Consider the following 20,002-nt stretch of genomic DNA (forward strand, 5'->3'; position numbering starts at 1 on the left):
GAGTACAATGGCACGACCTAGGCTCACTGTAACCTCCACCTCCCAGGAACAAGCGATTCTCCTGCCTCAGCCTCCCGAGTAGCTGGGATTACAGGCATGTGTCACCATGGCCGGCTAATTTTGTATTTTTAGTAGAGGGGTTTCTCCACGTTGGCCAGGCTGGTCTCGAACTCCTGACCTCAGGTGATCCACCTGTTTCAGCCTCCCAAAGTGCTGGGATTACAGGCATGAGCCACCACGCCTGGTCTATATTTTCTAATTTTTATATAATGAATAGGTTTTATAAATATAATTAAATAGTAGTATTTAACAGCTAATATCGTGACAAGGTCATGGAAGATGGTGGAGTAAGGAGCTCCAGGAAGGCCAGGCGTGTGGCTCACACCTGTAATCCCAACACTTTGGGAGGCCGAGGTGGGCAGATCACCTAAGGTCAGGAGTGTGAGATCAGCCTGACCAACACGGTGAAACCCGTCTCTACTAAAACTACAAAAAATTAGCTGGGTGTGGTGGTTCGTGCCTGTAATCGCAGCTACTCTACAACTACTTGGGAGGCTGAGGCAGGAGAATTGCTTGAACCCGGGAGACAGAGGTTGCAGTGAGCCGAGACTGAGCCACCACACTCCAGCCTGGACAACAGAGCAAGACTCTGTCTCTAAAAAAAAAAAGAAGCTCCAAGAAACTGTCCCTTCACCTAAACAACCACTGAGCTGGTAGGAATTGTCTAAGTAACTACTGTGGGACTCTACAGCCTATCAAACATTTACAGCATCCAACAGAGAACAGCATGATTCACAATAACCCAAAGGTGGGAACAACCCAAGCATCCATCAACAGATGCATTATACAAACAATGGAATGTTATTCAGTCATTAAAAGGGATGAAATTCAGAGACATGCTACAACATGGATGAATCTTGAGATAATTATACTAAGTGAAATAGACACAAAAGGACAAATATTTTATGACCCCACTTCTACAAGGTGCCCAGAATAAACAAATTCATAAAGACAGAAAGGAGAATTGAGATTATCAGAGAATGAAGGCAAGGGGGAAAAATTGGTTACTGTTTAACGGCTTCCAACTTTCAGTCTGGAATGAAGAAGAAGTTTAGAAAATAGGTCATGATGCTGATTACACTTCACAGTGAATATACTTAATGTCATTGAACTGTACTCTTAAAAACGGTTAAAATGGTAATTATATGATTCACCACAATCAAAATAAAATGATATATCATAAAATGTATCTGAGAAGTGACAGATGTAGTTTAAATCCTTCTTTTCATATAATCTTCCATTACTTAGAGAACATATTTTATTGTAAGTAACGCTGAAGCTCTTGTAAGAAACCACCATATCAGCTGGGCACAGTGGCTCACGTCTGTAATGCCCCCACTTTGGGAGTCCGAGGCAGGCGGATCACCTGAGGTCAGGAGTGAGACCAACCTGGCCAACATGGTGAAACCCCGTCTCTACCAAAAACACAAAAATCAGCTAGGCGCATTGGCTCACGCCTGTAATCCCAGCACTTTGGGAGGTCAAGGCAGGTAGATCACGAGGTCAGGAGATCAAGACCATCCTGGCTAACATGGTGATACCCGTCTGTATTAAAAATAAAACAAAATTAGCCAGGTGTGGTGGCACGCGTTTGTAGTCCCAGCTACTCAGGAGGCTGAGGCAGGAGAAACACTTTGAACCCAGGAGGCAGAGGTTTCACTGACCTGAGATCATGCCACTGCACTCCAGCCTGGGCAATACAACAAAATCCTGTATCAAAAAAGAAAAACCTCATAATTTTCAAATTAGTAGAATCCAAATTAGTGAGGACTCATTGTACCACACAAATAATAACTCTTAGTCCTCAGAGCCATTTTCCTCATATTTTAAGAAAAAAGAGTAACTTCACTTTGTACTCACACACACAAATATGATATAAAAACTGCCTTACTGTGGTCTTTTTCTTTAAAAAACTGAATGTGACTATACATTTACCAAAATTCATAGAACTATGTAACTAAAAAGATTAATTTTAACGTATAAATTATACCTCCATAAACCTGACTACTTAAAACTATAATAGAATTTAATTAAAGTTTTGATTCTGCTGAAAGCATTAAAAAAAAACCTTGAAAAAATTTAATTAAAGTTCAACCAAACGGTATTAAATAATTTTTCTTTCTTTTTTTTTGTTTTTTGTTTTTCGTTTTCGAGACAGAGTCTCACTCTTCTTGCCCAGGCTGGAGTGCAATGGCACGATCTTGGCTCACCACAACCTCCGCCTCCCAGGTTGAAACCATTCTCCTACCTCAGCCTCCCAAGTGGCTGGAACTACAGACGCTGGCCGCCACGCCCGGCTAATTTTTTTGTATTTTAGTAGAGACGGGGTTTCACCTTGTTAGCCAGGATGGTCTCGATCTCCTGACCTCATGATCTGCCCCTCTCAGTCTCCCAAAGTGCTGGGATTACAGGTGTGAGCCACCACGCCTGGCCGAAAAAAATTAAAGTTCAACCAAAGGGTATTAAATAATTTTTTTTTTTTTTTTGAGACAGAGTTTCGCTCTTGTTGTCCAGGCTGGAGCGCAATGGCGCAATCTCGGCTCACTGCAACCTCTGCTTCCTGGGTTCAAGTGATTCCTGCCTCAGCCTCCGAAGTAGCTGGGATTACACGCACGTACCACCACGCCTGGCTAATTTTATAGTTTTTGGTAGAGATGGGGTTTCTCCATATGGTCAGGCTGGTCTCAAACTCCCAACCTCAGGTGATCCGCCCACCTCGGCCTCCCAAAGTGCTTGGATTACAGGCGTGAGCCACCACACCCGGTCTAAATAATTTGTTAATGATTGCTATCAATAATTCAATGAATCGGCCGGGCGCGGTGGCTCAAGCCTGTAATCCCAGCACTTTGGGAGGCCGAGACGGGTGGATCACGAGGTCAGGAGATCGAGACCATCCTGGTGAACATGGTGAAACCCCGTCTCTACTAAAAAATACAAAAAACTAGCCGGGCGAGGTGGCGGCGCCTGTAGTCCCAGCTACTCGGGAGGCTGAGGCAGGAGAATGGCGTGAACCCGGGAGGCGGAGCTTGCAGTGAGCTGAGATCCGGCCACTGCAACTCCAGCCCGGGAGACAGAGCGAGACTCCGTCTCAAAAAAAAAAAAAAAAAAAAAAAATAATTCAATGAATCAAGCTTAATACCTGAGTTGCAGGTCGGGCACATATCACCTGAGTTCGGGAGTTCAAGATCAGCCTGACCAACATGAAGAAACCCCATCTCTACTAAAAATACAAAAAATTAACGGGGCATGGTGGCGCATGCCTGTAATCCCAGCTACTCGGGAAAGCTGAGGCAGTAGAATTGCTTGAACCCGGGAGGAGTAGGTTGCGGTGAGCTGAGATCCCGCCATCACACTCCAGCCTGGGCAACAAGAGCGAAACTTCGTCTCAAAAAAATAAAATAGGCCAGGTGCAGTGGCTCATGCCTGTAATCCCAAAACTTTGGGAGGCCAAGGCGGGCGGATCATGAGGTCAGGAGATCGAGACCATCTGGTTAACACGGTGAAACCCTGTCTCTACTAAAAATACAAAAAACTTATCCGGGCATGTTGGCAGGCGCCTCTAGTCCCAGCTACTAGGGAGGCTGAGACAGGAGAATGGCGTGAACCCGGGAGGCAAAGCTTGCAGTGAGCTGAGATCGTACCACTGCACTCCAGCCTGGGTGACACAGCGAGACTCCATCTCAAAAACAAACAAATAAAATGAAATAAATAAAATAGAGTTCAAGACCAACCTGGCCAACATGGTGAAATCCCATCTGTACTAAAAATACAAAAATTAGCCAGCTGTGGTGGCGCATGCTTGTAATCCCAGCTACTCCAGAGGCTGAGGCAAGAGAACAGCTTGAACTTGGGAGGTGGAGGTTGCAGTGAGGCAAGATGATGCCACTGCACTCCAGTCTGGGCAACAGAGCAAGACTCCGTATCTATCAATCAAACAAACACACAAACAAACAAAAGTCTTAAGTCATATGAAGGAAATTATTCCTTTGAATAACAAAACTCTGGGGTTTTTTGTTTTGCCTTATTACATATATCAGGTATGATTACAAGTAAACTTAAAAATCTGTTTAAGATTTAAGCCATTGTTTCTTTTTTCTTTCTAAAGATGGGGGTCTCACCACGTTGCTCAGTCAGTCTTGGAACTCCTGGGCTCAAGTGATCCACCAGCCTTGACCTCGAAAAGTGCTGGGATTACAGGTGTGAGGCACAACACTCAGCCACCAGTCTGTTTCTGTGAAGAACTATTACATATTTTCCAAGTTTTTATAACTTTGGCTATTCTCTTTTTTTTTTTTTTTTTTTTTGCTAGTTCAGTGAAACAGTGGGAATGAAGAAGGAACTAAGCAATCTGTAACTGGTTGTGATCAATAGGTTGTAAACACCACTGCACTCGGACCAGTCTACTCTACCAATTCTTAATATTATCTTATAAATGGAACCACACTTATTTCAGCAAGGTAGAAATCATTCAATGTTTAAAACCCAAATTACTATGTTTGCTACTAAATGAGCCACACAATCTGAATTATTTTATGGGACTTTTCCCTCAAATTAAATACCAGCTGCCCATGCAACAAATAAGCAAAGCAGATATCTTTTTTTTTTTTTTTCCTTTGAGAGGGAGTCTCACTCTGTCCCCCTGGCTGGACTGCAGTGGCCGATCTTGGCTCACTGCAACCTCCGCCTCCCAGGTTCAAGAGATTCTCCTGCCTCAGCCTCCAGAGTGGCTGGGATGAGAGGCACACAACACCACAACAGGCTAATTTTTGTATTTTCAGTAGAGATGGCATTTCACCATGTTGGTCAGGCTGGTCTTGAACTCCTGACCTCAGGTGATCTGTCCACCTTGACCTCCCAAAGTGCTGGGATTACAGGCATGAGCCAACGTGTCCAACCAGCAAAGCAGATATCTAAAGAATTATGAGGCCGGGTACAGTGGCTCACGCCTATAATCCCAGCACTTTGGGAGGTCAAGGCAGGTGGATCACCTGAGGTCAGGAGTTCGAGACCAGCCTGGACAACATGGTGAAACCCCACCTCTACCAAAATACAAAAATTAGCTGGGCATGGTGGCGTGCACCTGTAGTCCCAGCTACTCAGGAGGCTAAGGTAGGAGAATCATTTGAATCCAAGAGGTGGAGGTTGCAGTGAGCCGAGATCACACCACTGCACTCCAGCATGGGTGACAGGGCAAGAATTGGTCTCAAAAAAAAAAAAAAAAAAAAGAGAATTATGAAACGTGGAAATACAAATACAGAATAAATCAACCACTTAAAACTACTGCACTGATTAGGCTAGGTGCAGTGGCTCACACCTGTAATCCCAACACTTTGGGAGGCCGAGGCGGGAGGATCACCAGAGGTCGGGAGTTCGAGACCAGCTTGACCAACATGGAGAAACCCCGTCTCTACTAATACAAAATCAGTCGGACGTGGTGGCGCATGCCTATAGTCACGGCTACTCAGGAGGCTGAGGCAGGAGAATCGCTTGAAAATCCAGGAGGCAGAGGTTGCGGTGAGCCGAGATCATGCCACTGCACTCCAGCCTGGGCAACTAGAGCAAAACTCTGTTCCAAAAAAAAAATATATATATATATATATTGCACTGATCTAAAGATGCTGTAATAGAGGTTAAAAAATACCACTCACTAGACTCAAATGAGAAAACTGCAAAGAATGTTTCCCTAAGCTTAGGTTTCCTCTATGGTGCTTAAACATACTTGGAAAATATCAAGGCATTATTATTTTAAAAGCATAAACCAATATTGTATTGAGAAATTTAACTTCCTGTATCATCTCTCACTTTCAGAGGTATTATATCATCATTTCTCATCGCAAAACCAACCTTTTATAGAAACAGATTTTGGGGGTACCCATGAAGTTTTGTGGATGTTTTGCATAGAGGTGAAGTCTAGGCGTTTAGAGTACCCATCATCCAAAGAGTATACATTGTATCCATTAGGTAATTTCTCATCACTTAGGCTGCCTCCATTCTCCCACCTTTCTGAATATCCGATGTCTCCAAAACCAAATTCTTAGACTTACATTTTTCTCAATATTGGCACCATTCCTACTCTCCCCTTAAAGTAATGTTAAAGTTGCTATTAAAGAAATCAATTTGCTAATAAAAAGGCTTTCTGAAATATGATTTATCATTCTCTTATTCAAGTAATCCAGAATTTTTTAAAAATCTATTTTTTTCGTGTGGATTTAACAGACAAAAGGCCAGGCATGGTGACTCACACCTATAATCCCAGCACTTTGCGAGGCCAAGGCAGGCAGATCACTTGAGGTAAGGAGTTCAATCCCAGCCTGGCCAACATGGTGAAACCCTGTCTCTACTAAAAATACAAAAAGCAGGCCAGGGGTGGTGGCTCACGCCTATAATCCCAGCACTTTGGGAAGCTGAGGCAGGCAGATCACCTGAGATCAGGAATTCGAGACGAGCCTGGCCAACCAGGTGAAACCCCATCTCTACTGAAAATACAAAAAATTATCCGGGCATGGTGGCACACTCCTGTAATCCCAGCTACTCAGGAGGCTGAGACGGGAGAATCACTTGAACCTGGGAGATGGAGGCTGTAGTGAGCCAAGATTGTGCCATTGCACTCTAGCCAGGGTAACAAGAGCAAAACTCCATCTCAAAACAAAATAATAGTAATACAAAAATTAACTGGGCATGGTGGCACATGCCTGTAATCCCAGCTACTCGGGAGGCTGAGCCAGGAGAATTGCTTAAACCAAGGAGGTGGAGGTTGCAGTGAGTCAAGCTCGTGCTGCTACACTCCAGCCTGGGCAACAGAGAGAGACTGAATCTCAAAAATAAATAAATAAATAAAAATTAGCCCAGCGTGGTAGCACATGCCTGTAGTCCCAGCTACTTGGGAGGCTGAGGCAGGAGAACTGAATGAACCCAGGAGGCAGAGGTTGCAGTGAGAGAGCCAAGATCATTCCACTGCACTCCAGCCCGGGCGACAGAGTGAGACTGTGACTGCAAAAAAAAAAACAAAACTGAAGTCATCAAAATTTAAAATAGTTCCTTGTAAAACACTCCATAAGTCTGATTTTAACTTTTTTTTTTTTTTTTTTTTTTTTTTTGAGACAGAGTCTCACTCTGTTGCCCAGGCTAGTGTGCAATGGTGGGATCTTGGCTCACTGCAACCTCAACTTCCCAGGTTCAAGCGATTCTTCTGCCTCAGCCTCCCGTGTAACTGGGATTATAGGCATGAGCCACCACAACCGGCTGATTTTGTATTTTCAGTAGAGACGGGGTTTCACCATGTTGGTCAGGCTGGTCTTGAACTCCTGACCTCAGATGATCCACCACCCTTAGCCTCCCAAAGTCCTAGGACTACAGACATGAGCCACCGCGCCCAGCCTAATTTTTAATTTTATGTTATTAATTTATTTTATTTATTCTTTTTTTGAGAGGGAGTCTTGCTATGTCGCCCAGGCTGGAGTGCAGTGGCACGATCTGGGCTCACTGCAACCTCTGCCTCCCAGGTTCAAGCGATTCTCCTGCCTCAGCCTCCTGAGTAGCTGAGATTACAGGCATGTGCCACACACCCGGCTAATTTTTGTATTTTTAGTAGAGACGGGGTTTCACCATGTTGGTGAGGCTGATCTCGAACTCCTGACCTCGTGATCTGCCCACCTTGGCCTCCCAAAGCACTGGGATTACAAGTGTGAGCCACCAAGCCCAGCCTAATTTTGTATTTTTAGTACAGATAGGATTTCACCATGTTGGTCAGGCTGGTCTCGAACTCCTGATCTCAGGTAATCCGCCTACCTCAGCCTCCCAAAGTGCTGGGATTACAGGCATGGGCCACCACACTGAGCCAAATTTAATTTTTAATTTAATTTTATTAATTTTTTTTTGAGATGGAATTTCACTCTTGTTGCCCAGGCTGGAGTGCAATGGCACAGTCTCAGCTCACTGCAACTTCCACCTCCCACATTCAAACAATTCTCCTGCCTGAGACTCCCAAGTAGCTGGGATTTCAGCCACATGCCACCACGCATGGCTAATTTTTGTATTTTCAGTTGAAACAGGGTTTCGCCTTGTTGACCAGGCTGGTGTCGGGTGATTTGCCTGTCTTGGCCTCCCAAAGTGCTGGGATTACAGGCGTGAGCCACCTCGCCCAGCCTATTTTATTTATTTTTTTATTTTTTATTTATTTATTTATTTTTTTTTTGAGATGGAGTCTTGCTCTGTCGCCCAGGCTGGAGTGCAGTGGCCGGATCTCAGCTCACTGCAAGCTCCGCCTCCCGCGTTCACGCCATTCTCCTGCCTCAGCCTCCCGAGTAGCTGGGACTACAGGCGCCGCCACCTCGCCTGGCTAATTTTTTGTATTTTTTTTTTAGTAGAGACGGGGTTTCACCGTGTTAGCCAGGATGCTCTCAATCTCCTGATCTTGTGATCCAACCATCTCAGCCTCCCAAAGTGCTGGGATTACAGGCTTGTATTTATTTTTAATTTAACTTATTTATTTTTGAGACTGAGTCTTAGCTCTGTCACCCAGCTAGAGTACAGCGGCATGCTCATGGCTTGCTGCAGCCTCGACCTCCCAGGCTCAAGTGATCCCCCCACCTCAACTCAACCTTCTAAGTAGCTGAGACCAAAGACACAAACTACCATGCTTGGCTAATTTTTTCTTTCTTACTTGAACAGAGTCAAAAAATAATAATAATAAGACAATAACCAAAACTTTTTTTTTTTTTTTTGAGGCAGAGTCTCACTGTCGCCCAGGCTGGAGTACAGTGGCGCAATCTCGGCTCACTGCAACCTCCGCTTCCTGGGTTCAAGCGATTCTCCTGGGCTCAAGAGATTCTCCTGCCTCAGTCTCTCGGATAGCTGGGACTACAGGCTCACGACACCATGCCTGGCTAATTTTTGGATGTTTAGTAGCTATGGGGTTTCACTACGCTGGCCAGGCCAGTCTCAAACTTCTGAGCTCAGGTGATCTGCCCGCCTCTGCCTCCCAAAGTGCTGAAATTATAATCGTGAGCCACTGCACCCACCCAATAACCAAAACGTTTTAAATGTATTTGTTACTAAATCAAACAAAGGTGTTTAAAGTGGACTATTTACTTTCCTTTTTTTTTTAGGGGGAGGGGGACAGAGTCTCACTCTGTCACCCAGACTGGAGTACAGTGGCATGATCTCAGTTCACTGCAATCTCCGCCTCCTGGGTTCAAGTCATTCTCCTGTTTCAGCCTCCCAGGTAGCTGGAACTACAGGCATGTGCTACCACACCTGGCTAATTTTTTGTATTTTTAGTAGCTATGGGGTTTCACCGTGTTAGCCAGAATGGTCTCAATCTCCTGACCTCATGATCCACCTGCCTCGGCCTCCCAAAGTGCTGGGATTACAAGTGTGAGCCACCATGCCTGGCCACTTTGCATCTTAAATACATATTCCAACACCTGAATTTTCCAATTATCATGTGGAAGATCATTTAAATAACATCAAACCTGGTGATGTGAACTAAATTTAGCTTTTCAACTTAGTATCTATCATTGCATTCACTCCAGAGTCAATTCATTTTGAGGTATATAAGCATAATCTCTGAAAAACAATTCCTCACTGAATAAAGTTGATATTAACACAACCAAAGAGGTTCCATTTTACTCACGCATCTTCTGTAGGAATTTTTTTTTTTTTTTTTTTTTTTTGAGACAGAGTCCCCTTCTGTGGCTCAGGTTGGAGTGCAGTGGCCCAAGATTTCGGCCCACTGCAAACCTGCACCTCCTGGGTTCAAGCGATTCTCCTGCCTCAGCCTCCCGAGTAGCTGCGACTACAGGCACAAGCCACCACACCCAGCTAATTTTTCTATTTTTAGTAGAGACAGGGTTTCACCATATTGGCTGTGCTGGTCCTGAACGCCTGACCTCAAGTGATCTGTCCATCTCAGCCTCCCAAAAGTGCTGGGATTACAGGCGTGAGCCACTGAGCCCAGCCAGCTCAGATATATCTGTAGTTGTATGTGAAGCAGTTCAAAAGAAGTTCAGAAACAAAAAAGAATTAAACCTTTTCAATATAATCTTTAAGCAAGATGGAAATCTGTAGTCCTAAACTCTGAATTCATACCTCTTCCTCACTGTTATTTTTCCATAACTAGATTGTCAGAGGTAGACTAATTTGCTGGATAGTCTCCTTTTTCTCACTTGTCTACAACTGACCACTAATAGTAAGTTGGAAAGATGAAACAGAACATTTTACCATTACAGATAGTGGTTACGTTGAAAAATGGTCTAACTGGCCTTAAAGCTTTAAAAGCTTTGCTTTTGGACAGGCGTGGGGGCTCACGCCTATAATCCCAGCACTTTGGGAGGCCGATGTGGGTGGATTACCTGAGGTCAGGAGTTTGAGACTAGGCTGACCAACATGGTGAAACCCCATCTCTACTAAAAATACAAAAATTAGCTGGGTGTGGTGGCACACGCCTGTAGTCCCAGCTACTCAGGAGGCTGAGGAGGAGAATCGCTTAAACCCAGGAGACAGAGGTTGTGGTGAGCCAAGACTGCACCACTGCGCTCCAGCTTGGGTGACAGAGAGACTCGTCTCAAAAAACGAAAAGAAAAATCTTTGCTTTTATTTGCCATTTGCAACTGCACCAGTAACGTCCACACCTCACATTTCTGTATTTTAAAGTCTGTAAAAAGATTTTTATAAAGATCATTCTTTCTGTTTTTTTTTTGCTGCTGTTGTTTGCCTCCCAAAGTGCTGGGATTACAGGCATGAGCCACCATGCCTGGCCGATCACTTAAAAGTTCTAAGGTTATCACTGTCCCAATACTTTCACTTACTATCCTTAAGGAAGTGACTTTTCCTACAATTTGCTTTTCCTTTAATGAGTACTCAATAAAAACTTTTCCTGACACAAAAGGTTACAAAAGAAGAATCAATGCAGAGTATTAATTAGGACCTAAATCCTTCATTCCAGGAAGAAATAATCCTTATTTTAGCAAATCTAAGAAATTGAAACTGGTATTTAAAAAAAAATTTACCAAAAGATTTCAATGAAACAGTCTCTCACAACTAGGTTATAAGTACCACTTGGCTGATGGCAATTATAAGACTTTATGGATTCTGAGAAATTTTTTTTTTTTTTTTTTTTTTTTGAGACAGAGACTCACTGTTGCACAGGCTAGAGTGCACTGGTGTGATCTAGGCTCACTGCAGCCTCCACCTCCTAGGTTCAAGCGATTCTCCTGCCTCAGCCTTCCAAGTAGCTGGGACTGCAGGTACGCACCATCACACCGGCTAATTTTTGTATTTTTAGTAGAAACGGGGTTTTATCATGTTGGCCAGGCTGGTCTTGAACTCCTGACATCAGGCGATCCACCCGCCTCGGCCTCCCAAAGTGCTGGGATTACAGGCATGAGCCACCATACCTGGCCATCTAAGAAATTTCTTAATCAGCCAGGTGCGGTGGCTCACACCTGTAATCCCAGCACTTTGGGAGGCTGAGGCAGGCGGATCATGAGGTCAGGAGATCAAGACCATCCTGGCTAACACGGTGAAACCCCGTCTCTACTAAAAATACAAAAAATTAGCCAGGCATGGTGGCGGGTGCCCGTAGTCCCAGCTACTCAGAAGGCTGAGGCAGAAAAATGGCGTGAACCCAGAAGGCGGAGGATGCAGTCAGCCAAGATCACGCCACTGCACTCCGGCTTGGGCGACAGAGCAAGACTCCACCTCAAAAAAAAAAAGAAAGAAATTTCTTAATCCAAAAGAAGTTAAAGGTAGAAAAATATGCATCTTGTAATCAACTAAGCAGGATAAAAGCATATTCTGTGAAAAATTAAGGTATCATATTTGGTTTGAAAAATTTTCTGAGAAACAACAAACAGTGAAACTTCATTTAGTTTCCAAAACCCTTAAACCTTAACTGTGTTTCCATTTATATAACATTGCCTTAGTTCACCCAGCACTCAAGACAACTTCATCTTCCAGAAAAAGACACAGTTAAATGCCCTAAGAGGTAGTTTCAAAGTTAACTGAGAGAAATGGGGGAATAAAAGAGCATTTGTTTTATAATTTTAAAAGAGCTGTTTAAAAATGTCTTTAAGTTGCCTAAATACCTTAAAAGAAGATTCTTAGCTTATCGGCAGTAAATCCTCTGAAAAAATACATAAAATTAGTTTACGTGTGTCCATTTTCTCTGAGAAATTTCTTCAATTTCTCAAAGGAATCCCTGTCTCAAAAAGGCAAACAATCATTTTCCTAAAAAATTTTTTTCAGCCAGGCGCAATGGCTCACGCTTGTAATCCCAGCACTTTGGGAGGCCAAGGCGGGTGGATCACCTGAGGTCAGGAGTTTGAGACCAGCCTGGACAACATGGTGAAACCCTGTTTCCATGAAAAATACAAAAATTAGCCAGGTGTGCTGGCGCACACCTGTAATCCCAGCTACTCGGGAGGCTAAGGCAGAAGAACTGCTTGAACCCAGGAGGCAGAGGTTGCAGTGAGCCAAGATCGCACCACTGCACTTCAGCCTGCGCAACAGAGTAAGACTCCATCTATGAAAAAAAAAAATTTTTTTTCAAGTATATTTTACCAATTAAAAAGTCATAAAATAGGCTGGGTGCAATGGCTCAGACCTATAATTCACAGTGCTTTGGGAGGCTGAGGGGGGAGGATTACTTGAGCCCAGGAGTTCAAGACAAGCCTGGACAATATAGTGAGACTCTGTCTCTAAAATAATAATAATAGGCTGGGCGCATTGGCTCACATCTGTAACCCCAGCACTTTGGGAGGCCGAGGTGGGCAGATCACTTGAGGCCAGGAGTTCAAGACCAGCCTGGCCAACATGGCAAAAACCCCGTCTCTACTAAAAATTAGAAAATTAGCCAGGCATGGTGGCGCACACCTGTAATCCCAGCTACTTGGGAGGCGGAGGCACCAGAATTGCTTGAACACAGGAGGTGGAGGTTGCAGTGAGCCGAAATCGCACCACCACACTCCAGCCTGAGCAACAGAGCGAGACTCTGTTGAGGAGAAAAAAAAAAAAAAAAAATTAAGAAGAAGAAAAAGAAAAAAAGAAACAAAATATCTAAATGACATTGCCGGACCTAGGCTAAGTCTGTCTTGTTTTTTTAAGGGGGAAGAGGGATGGCAGAAAACAGATTCATTCATTGCAGAACAAATGAAGCATAGGAAATAATGCATATTCTCTTATAAAAAAAAAGTATCTGGCTGGGTGTGGTAGCTCATATCTGTAATACCAGCACTTTGGGAGGCCAAGGTGGGAGGACTGTTTGAAGTCAGGAGTTTGAGACCAGCCTGGCCTATGAGACCCTTTATGCACACACAAAAAAATTTTTTTAATTAAAACAAGTGTGGTACACACCTGCAGTCCCAGTTACTCAGGAGGGTGAGGCAAGAGGATCCCTTGAGCCCAAGCGTTTCAGGTTGCAGTGAGCTATTATCACATCACTGCACTCCAGCCTGGGCAAGAGTGAGACCCTATCTCTTAAAAAAAAAAGTTTTGAAGACTTTCTTTTTTTTTTTTTTTTTTGAGACGGAGTCTCGCTCTGTCACCCAGGCTGGAGTGCAGTGGCCGGATCTCAGCTCACTGCAAGCTCCGCCTCCCGGGTTTACGCCATTCTCCTGCCTCAGCCTCCCGAGTAGCTGGGACTACAGGCGCCCGCCACCTCGCCCGGCTAGTTTTTTGTATTTTTAGTAGAGACGGGGTTTCACCATGTTAGCCAGGATGGTCTCGATCTCCTGACCTCGTGATCCGCCCGCCTCGGCCTCCCAAAGTGCTGGGATTACAGGCTTGAGCCACCGCGCCCGGCCGAAGACTTTCTTTAATATAAGTCAGTGTAGACTCGGCGTGGTGGCTCAGGCCTGTAATCCCAGCACTTTGGGAGGCCAAGTGGGCGGGATCACCTGAGGTTGGGAGTTCAAGTCCAGCCTGACCAACATGGAGAAACCTCGTCTCTACCAAAAATACAAAATTAGCTGGGCATGGTGGCGCATGCCTGTAATCCCATCTACTCGGGAGGCTGAGGCAGGAGAAATCGCTTAAGCCCAGGAGGCAGAGACTGCAGGGAGCCGAGATCGCTCCATTGCACTCCAGCCTGGGCATTAAGAGCAAAATTGTCTCAAAAAAATATATATATACATACACACACACACACACGTACACACACATATAGATATATGTATATATTTGAGTCTAATAAAGATGTTCCTAATAAGGAAAACTTTAAGTATATAACAAATACTTTCTACATTATCAGGTTGGAGTTTTCTAAAAACGGAACACACCTATATTTCCTTATCTCAATCAAATTATTTAATAAAATCAAAACTATAAAAAGTTGGTCAGGAGGCCGGGCGCGGTGGCTCACGCCTGTAATCCCAGCACTTTGGGAGGCCGAGGCGGGCGGATCACAAGGTCAGGAGATCGAGACCACGGTGAAACCTCGTCTCTACTAAAAATACAAAAAATTAGCCGGGCGCGGTTGTGGGCGCCTGTAGTCCCAGCTACTCGGGAGGCTGAGGCAGGAGAATGGCGGGAACCCGGGAGGCGGAGCTTGCAGTGAGCTGAGATCCGGCCACTGCACTCCAGCCTGGGCGACAGAGCGAGACTCCGTCCCCAAAAAAAAAAAAAAAAAAAAAAAGGTGGTCAGGAGTGGTGGCTCAGGCCTCTGCGATTACATTTTGAGAGGCTGAGATGGGCAGATCACTTAAGGTCAGGGGTCCAAGACCAGCCTGGCCAACATGGCGAAACTGTCTCTACTAAAACTACAAAAAGAATTAGCCAGGTTTCATGGCACACGCCTGTAATCCCAGCTACTCAGGAGGCTAAGGCAGGAGAATCACTTGAACCCAGGAGGCAGGAGAATCGCTTGAACCCAGGAGGCAGAGGTTAGAGTGAGCCAAGATCGTGCCACTGCACTCCAGCCTGGCAACAGAGTGAGACTCCGTCTCAAAAAAAGTTGTTGTGCATATCATAAAAGAGGCACTCTTTCTGACTCTAGACTCACTGCTATAATGCTTTAGATAAATAATGCAGGCCGGGCGCGGTGGCTCAAGCCTGTAATCCCAGCACTTTGGGAGGCCGAGACGGGCGGATCACGAGGTCAGGAGATCGAGACCATCCTGGCTAACACAGTGAAACCCCGTCTCTACTAAAAATACAAAAACTTAGCCGGGCGAGGTGGCAGGCGCCTGTAGTCCCAGCTACTCGGGAGGCTGAGGCAGGAGAATGTCGTAAACCCGGGAGGTGGAGCTTGCAGTGAGCTGAGATCCGGCCACTGCACTCCAGCCTGGGTGACAGAGCGAGACTCCGTCTCAAAAAAAAAAAAAAAAAAAAAAATGCAAAAGTTATAAGGAGGTTCAGTACTAAAACACCCACACTAAGCTACAATCCTTAGCAGGAGTTATTTGAAAATATAGTTCCAGCCGGGCATGGTGGCTCACACAGGTAAACCCAGCACTTTGGGTGGCTGAGAAGGGAGGATCCCTTGAACCCAGGAGTTTTGAGACCAGCCTGGACAAAACAGTGAGACCCCACCTGACTTAACAAATACTGAAGAAAAAAAAAAATTAGCCGGGCGTAGTCACGCCTGTAGTCCCAGCCACTCAGGGGGCTGAGGTGGGAGGACTGCTTGAGCCTAGGAGGTGGAAGCTGCAGTGAGCCATGATCACACCACTGTACCCCAAACTGAGTGACAGAGCAAGACCCCAATTTATTTTTCTAGTAACAATAAAATTCCGATTTGCTCCATGGTAGCAAAATAAGAAACTAGACAAAAAGATAGTAAGGCCAAAAAAGATTGTATAGTATTCAGAATGGACAGAAGAAAACTATCTTTGCTCATTCTATATCTACATGGCCCAAAGCTAAGAATCACACAGATTTGAGATATTAAATAAGCAAAAGCAGGATGAATCAAAAAAGTATGTGAAATACAGGTCTCACAAATCTCCCAATGCAGATCCTGTGATTAAGAGACAAGAGCCAACTATTTCAGAGTGAAAAAGATCAGTTAGAAACCTTTTCATAAATATAAAAGTTAAAGGAGTTACGGTATGAAAAATGTAAAGAATGACTGGCAGTCCCACTGCCTTCACAAATGACTATGCCAAAAAGGGAAAAGAGTTTAACTTGAAAATAAATGGTACTAAATATTCAAGGACTAACATTTAATAAGGGAGAAGAGTAGTATGGTAGGGAAAGCTTTGTGCCAACTTTTAACTGCAGCTGTAGTGAAACACACTAAAAGCCTTGTCCTAAGACAAAAGCAATGGTTTTAAACATATCCCCAGTATTAACTGTTCATGACCATAAATTTGCCTTTTTCTAATGAAGGACTAATGGGATAAAAGGCCATATAATAAGGGAAAAAGTAGTAGAAAATAAAATCGAACAAACTTCTCACACAAGACTAAACCACGAAACCTGTTTACAAATTTTCAAACATGTCAGAATTAAAGGTAAAAAGACTCAAAGCTTAAGAAATCTAACGTCGCAAAGCAGGAGATTAAATCGTTCTTTTTAAATAAGGACTGAAGTTCAGAAGCATTTAATTTAAATAAGTGTATGAACACAAGGAATCCTTCCATACCACCTATTTCGAACAGACAGGGTTCTCCACACTCCTTTCCCAGACTTACACACAAATATTACAATTTGCAACCCATTATTTTCTCTCATGTACAAGTGTTTTTTTTTTTTTCTGTTGTTTTTAACTGTATTGGAGTGAGATTATTCTAACTAGTAACCATTGATTTACTTTAAATATCGGTTGTACCAAACAATGACATTTTTTGGAAAGTAAACTTTATTCCACTAACATTAGCCAGCAGATTTTGCTAAACAATGCTTTGTCAGAAAAGGCATCATGGCCGGGCCGGTGGCTCACGCCTGTAATCCCAGCACTTTGGGAGGCCAAGGTGGGCTGATCACAGGGTCAGGAGTTCGAGACCAGCCTGGCCAATATGGTGAAACCCCATCTCTACTAAAATACAAAAATTAGCTGGGCGTGGTGGTGTGCACCTGTAGTCCCAGCTGCTTGGGAGGCTGAGGCAGGAGAATCGCTTGAACCTGGGAGGCAGTGGTTGCACTGAGACAAGATCACACCACTGCACTCCAGCCAGGGTGACAGAGCAAGACTCAGTCTCAAAAAAAAAAAAAAAAAAGAAAGGCATCACATAGATTCAATTTTGTACAACTCATTTTTCCAGTATGCATAAAAATTTATATCTGACAACAGAGAATATGCTTAACATAAACACAGCAATACCTTTCCACTTTGTTACTAATAACTTGCACGTTTTCTTAGAAATTTTAAATACTTCCATCTGAAAAGTATAGGGTAGGCTGACCACAAAAGATGAAGCCTAACAGTCGGTAGGGGTACCGCACTTACATAATATTCTAAAAACGTGCTTTTTATAAGCATTCAGTGACTATCACAGTAGCGAATATTAAACATTCCTGTATAAATCCCATCTCCTATAAAGTTGACCTAATTTCAAGCATAAAACTGAGGTTTCCACCTTTAGAAGGGTAGAAAACAAGAGTTAAGTAATTGGGTAGTCCTAAAAATACACATCACAACTACATGACTAAGATACTCATTTAAAACTTGTGCCAAGATAACCCCTCCCTTCCAAACTAAAATTGACTCACTGGCCTATTTTACTTAATTTTGGAAATAAAAAAATAAAACTAAATGGATTCCTAAGCACTCATTTCCTCTGTCTCTGCCCGCATCATTTAAAACATTCAAACTTTCAATCTGTGATTCCTCCCTGCAAAAACACTCAAGTAAAAACAAAACAAAACACACACTCATTATCTCCAGGTTAACTACCTTGGAGTTAAAAAAAAAAAAAAAAAAAAAACATTAGATTTTAGAATAACCACTGTTCTAAAACCATATGAAACAATAGAAACAATGTCTTTGGTCGCTAAGCAAACATATATCCCACCCAGAGAAGCGATCTCGCCTCAGATACTTGTCACCTGTGAGACCACCCCTTTACCTAGAGTTAACCACTTGAGAAGGTTTCAATTTTGTCTCTGAAAGTGGGAAGCTATCAATCTCCCTACATGACTCGTTCCACCCTCTGGATATTTCTACCTGTAGAAAAAAAGGCTGGCAAACTTGGTGGCACGGTGAGGACAAAGGGCATTTTGAAAGAACCAGTGACTGAGGTAAGCAGAGAATGTGAACGGAAAGAGGGTTAAAGTTCCCCCAAAAGGATAATGACAAGACGACGCGGGCACCCCTTTTTTTTAACCACCCCTAGGGTCCCATTCTTCACCACCACCCATTGGAATGCAAAGTTGGCACTACTACTACCCAAGAAGTCCAACAAATCCTCAAAATGTCAGGGCACTCGGCAGCTTCTTAAATGACAAGCTGGTGCCCCTCCCCCACCCTCACCCCCCACCCCCCAAAAAAGAAAAGTCCAATCCAGTCGGTGCAGGTCACCCTGCCCTCTGGGGCAGTTCCAGCCTGCGCAGGGAGGGGTTCCGACGGGAGGACGAGAAAGCACTGACAGACCACCGCTCTTTCCACCCGCCCTCAGCTGGGGAAACAAAGACGGCCTCCTGCGCCTGTAGCCACTACCCTAACCAGAGAGACTCTCCGATTTCCCGATGCAGCCTGCCCTCCCGCCCTCGCCCGCGCCCCCGCCCCCATGACAAAGAAAAGGCACTCGGCGAGCAAGGCCTTCCTGCCTCCACGGATGGGGGAGGGGGCTGCCGGGGTGAGGAGCCCCCTCCACTGGCCCGTGCTCATACTCCTGGTCCCAGGAACGGCAGAAAGCGGCGGGGAGCCGGAGGCCTCGGCCGCGGAGGCAGGGTCCGGGAGCGGGGGTGAGGGTACCTTGAAGTAGCCGCCTTCGTAGAGGGTGTTGGGGGGCCCGAAGATGGCCACCTCCCAGTTGTAGAGGTCGGACTCGTCCACCAGGGTGATCCGGAAGCCCTCCACCGGTTCCTCCTGCAGGGATTTCAGCTCGAGCATCAGGGCCTTCTGCGAGCTGGTCATCTGCTGCTGGGCCATCGCGGCGGCGGCGGCGGCGCCGGGCCCGGGCCCCAGTCCTCACGCACCGGCCGGGCCGGACCAGGCCCCTCCCCTCCGCTTGCCCTCGGGCCGGGCCGCACCGGGCCCCGGTCTTCACACACCCGGCGGGCCGGACCAGGCCCCACACGGCCCGTGGGCCCGCCCGCGGTCCTCCTCACACACGACGCGGGCCGGGCCGGGCCCTTCTCCTCACACTCGGGCCAGGCGAGAGGAGAGGTCGAGGGAGTTAGGGGAATTCGCTCCGGGTCCCGGTCCTCCCCCCCCCAGGAGGGGGGCCTCAACTTTGGGGGGGGGGGAGAAGAGGTGGAAGCGGAGGAAGGCGGCGGAGGGCCGGCGATGTTGAAGGGAGGGGGCCGGGCCGGCCCGGGAACGCCGCGCTCGCTCGCCCTCTCGTTCTCTTCGGGGGCCGTAGGGGCCGGAGGGCGCGCGGGGCTGGAGGGGGTGGGGAGAGAGCGGCGTGCGGGGGTCTCGCGGCGGTGGCGGCGGCGGCTGCGCGGGGGGAGGGGCGACGGCGGAGGAGGAGGAGGAGGAGGAGGAGAGCGAGAGCGCCTCGCGCCGCGGGAGCTACGGAGCCGAGAAGCAGGGAGGGAGGGAGGGAGGGAGAGAGGGAGGAGGGGCGCACGCCGGGAGCTGGGCGGCTCTCAGCGGCTGGCGACCCGACGCGCGTGCGCGCGCCCCTCCCTCCCCTCCCCCCACCGTGCCTGGCTCTCCTACACTACCACCTCCTCCTCCTCCTCCCGCTTCCACGCCTCCTCTTGGCCTCCCGCGCGGTCGCGGCGCTTTGTGACGCCGGCGCGTGTCCCCCGCCTATAAAGAGCCCAGAGGCAGCGGGGACCGAGGATGGGCGCAGGGATTGCCGTGGCCCCATAGTGACGGTTGTGCGGCTGGACG

General features: G+C 46.0%; 1 protein-coding gene across 2 annotated transcripts in view; it reads right to left on the reverse strand.

The window, feature by feature from the left end:
• UBE2R2 (ubiquitin conjugating enzyme E2 R2) overlaps positions 1-19,687 on the reverse strand; it is a 114,399-nt gene extending 94,712 nt beyond the window's left edge. For both annotated transcript variants that reach the window (XM_025358752.1, XM_025358751.1), the window contains exon 1: positions 18,914-19,687. In XM_025358752.1, the coding sequence (XP_025214537.1) occupies positions 18,914-19,090 (177 nt within the window). In that variant the 5' untranslated portion in view covers positions 19,091-19,687. The remainder of the gene's footprint in view (positions 1-18,913) is intronic.
• Positions 19,688-20,002: the final 315 nt, after the last annotated feature.

This window comes from Theropithecus gelada, chromosome 15, assembly GCF_003255815.1.
Source record: "Theropithecus gelada isolate Dixy chromosome 15, Tgel_1.0, whole genome shotgun sequence".
Classification (NCBI taxonomy): Eukaryota; Metazoa; Chordata; class Mammalia; order Primates; family Cercopithecidae; genus Theropithecus; species Theropithecus gelada.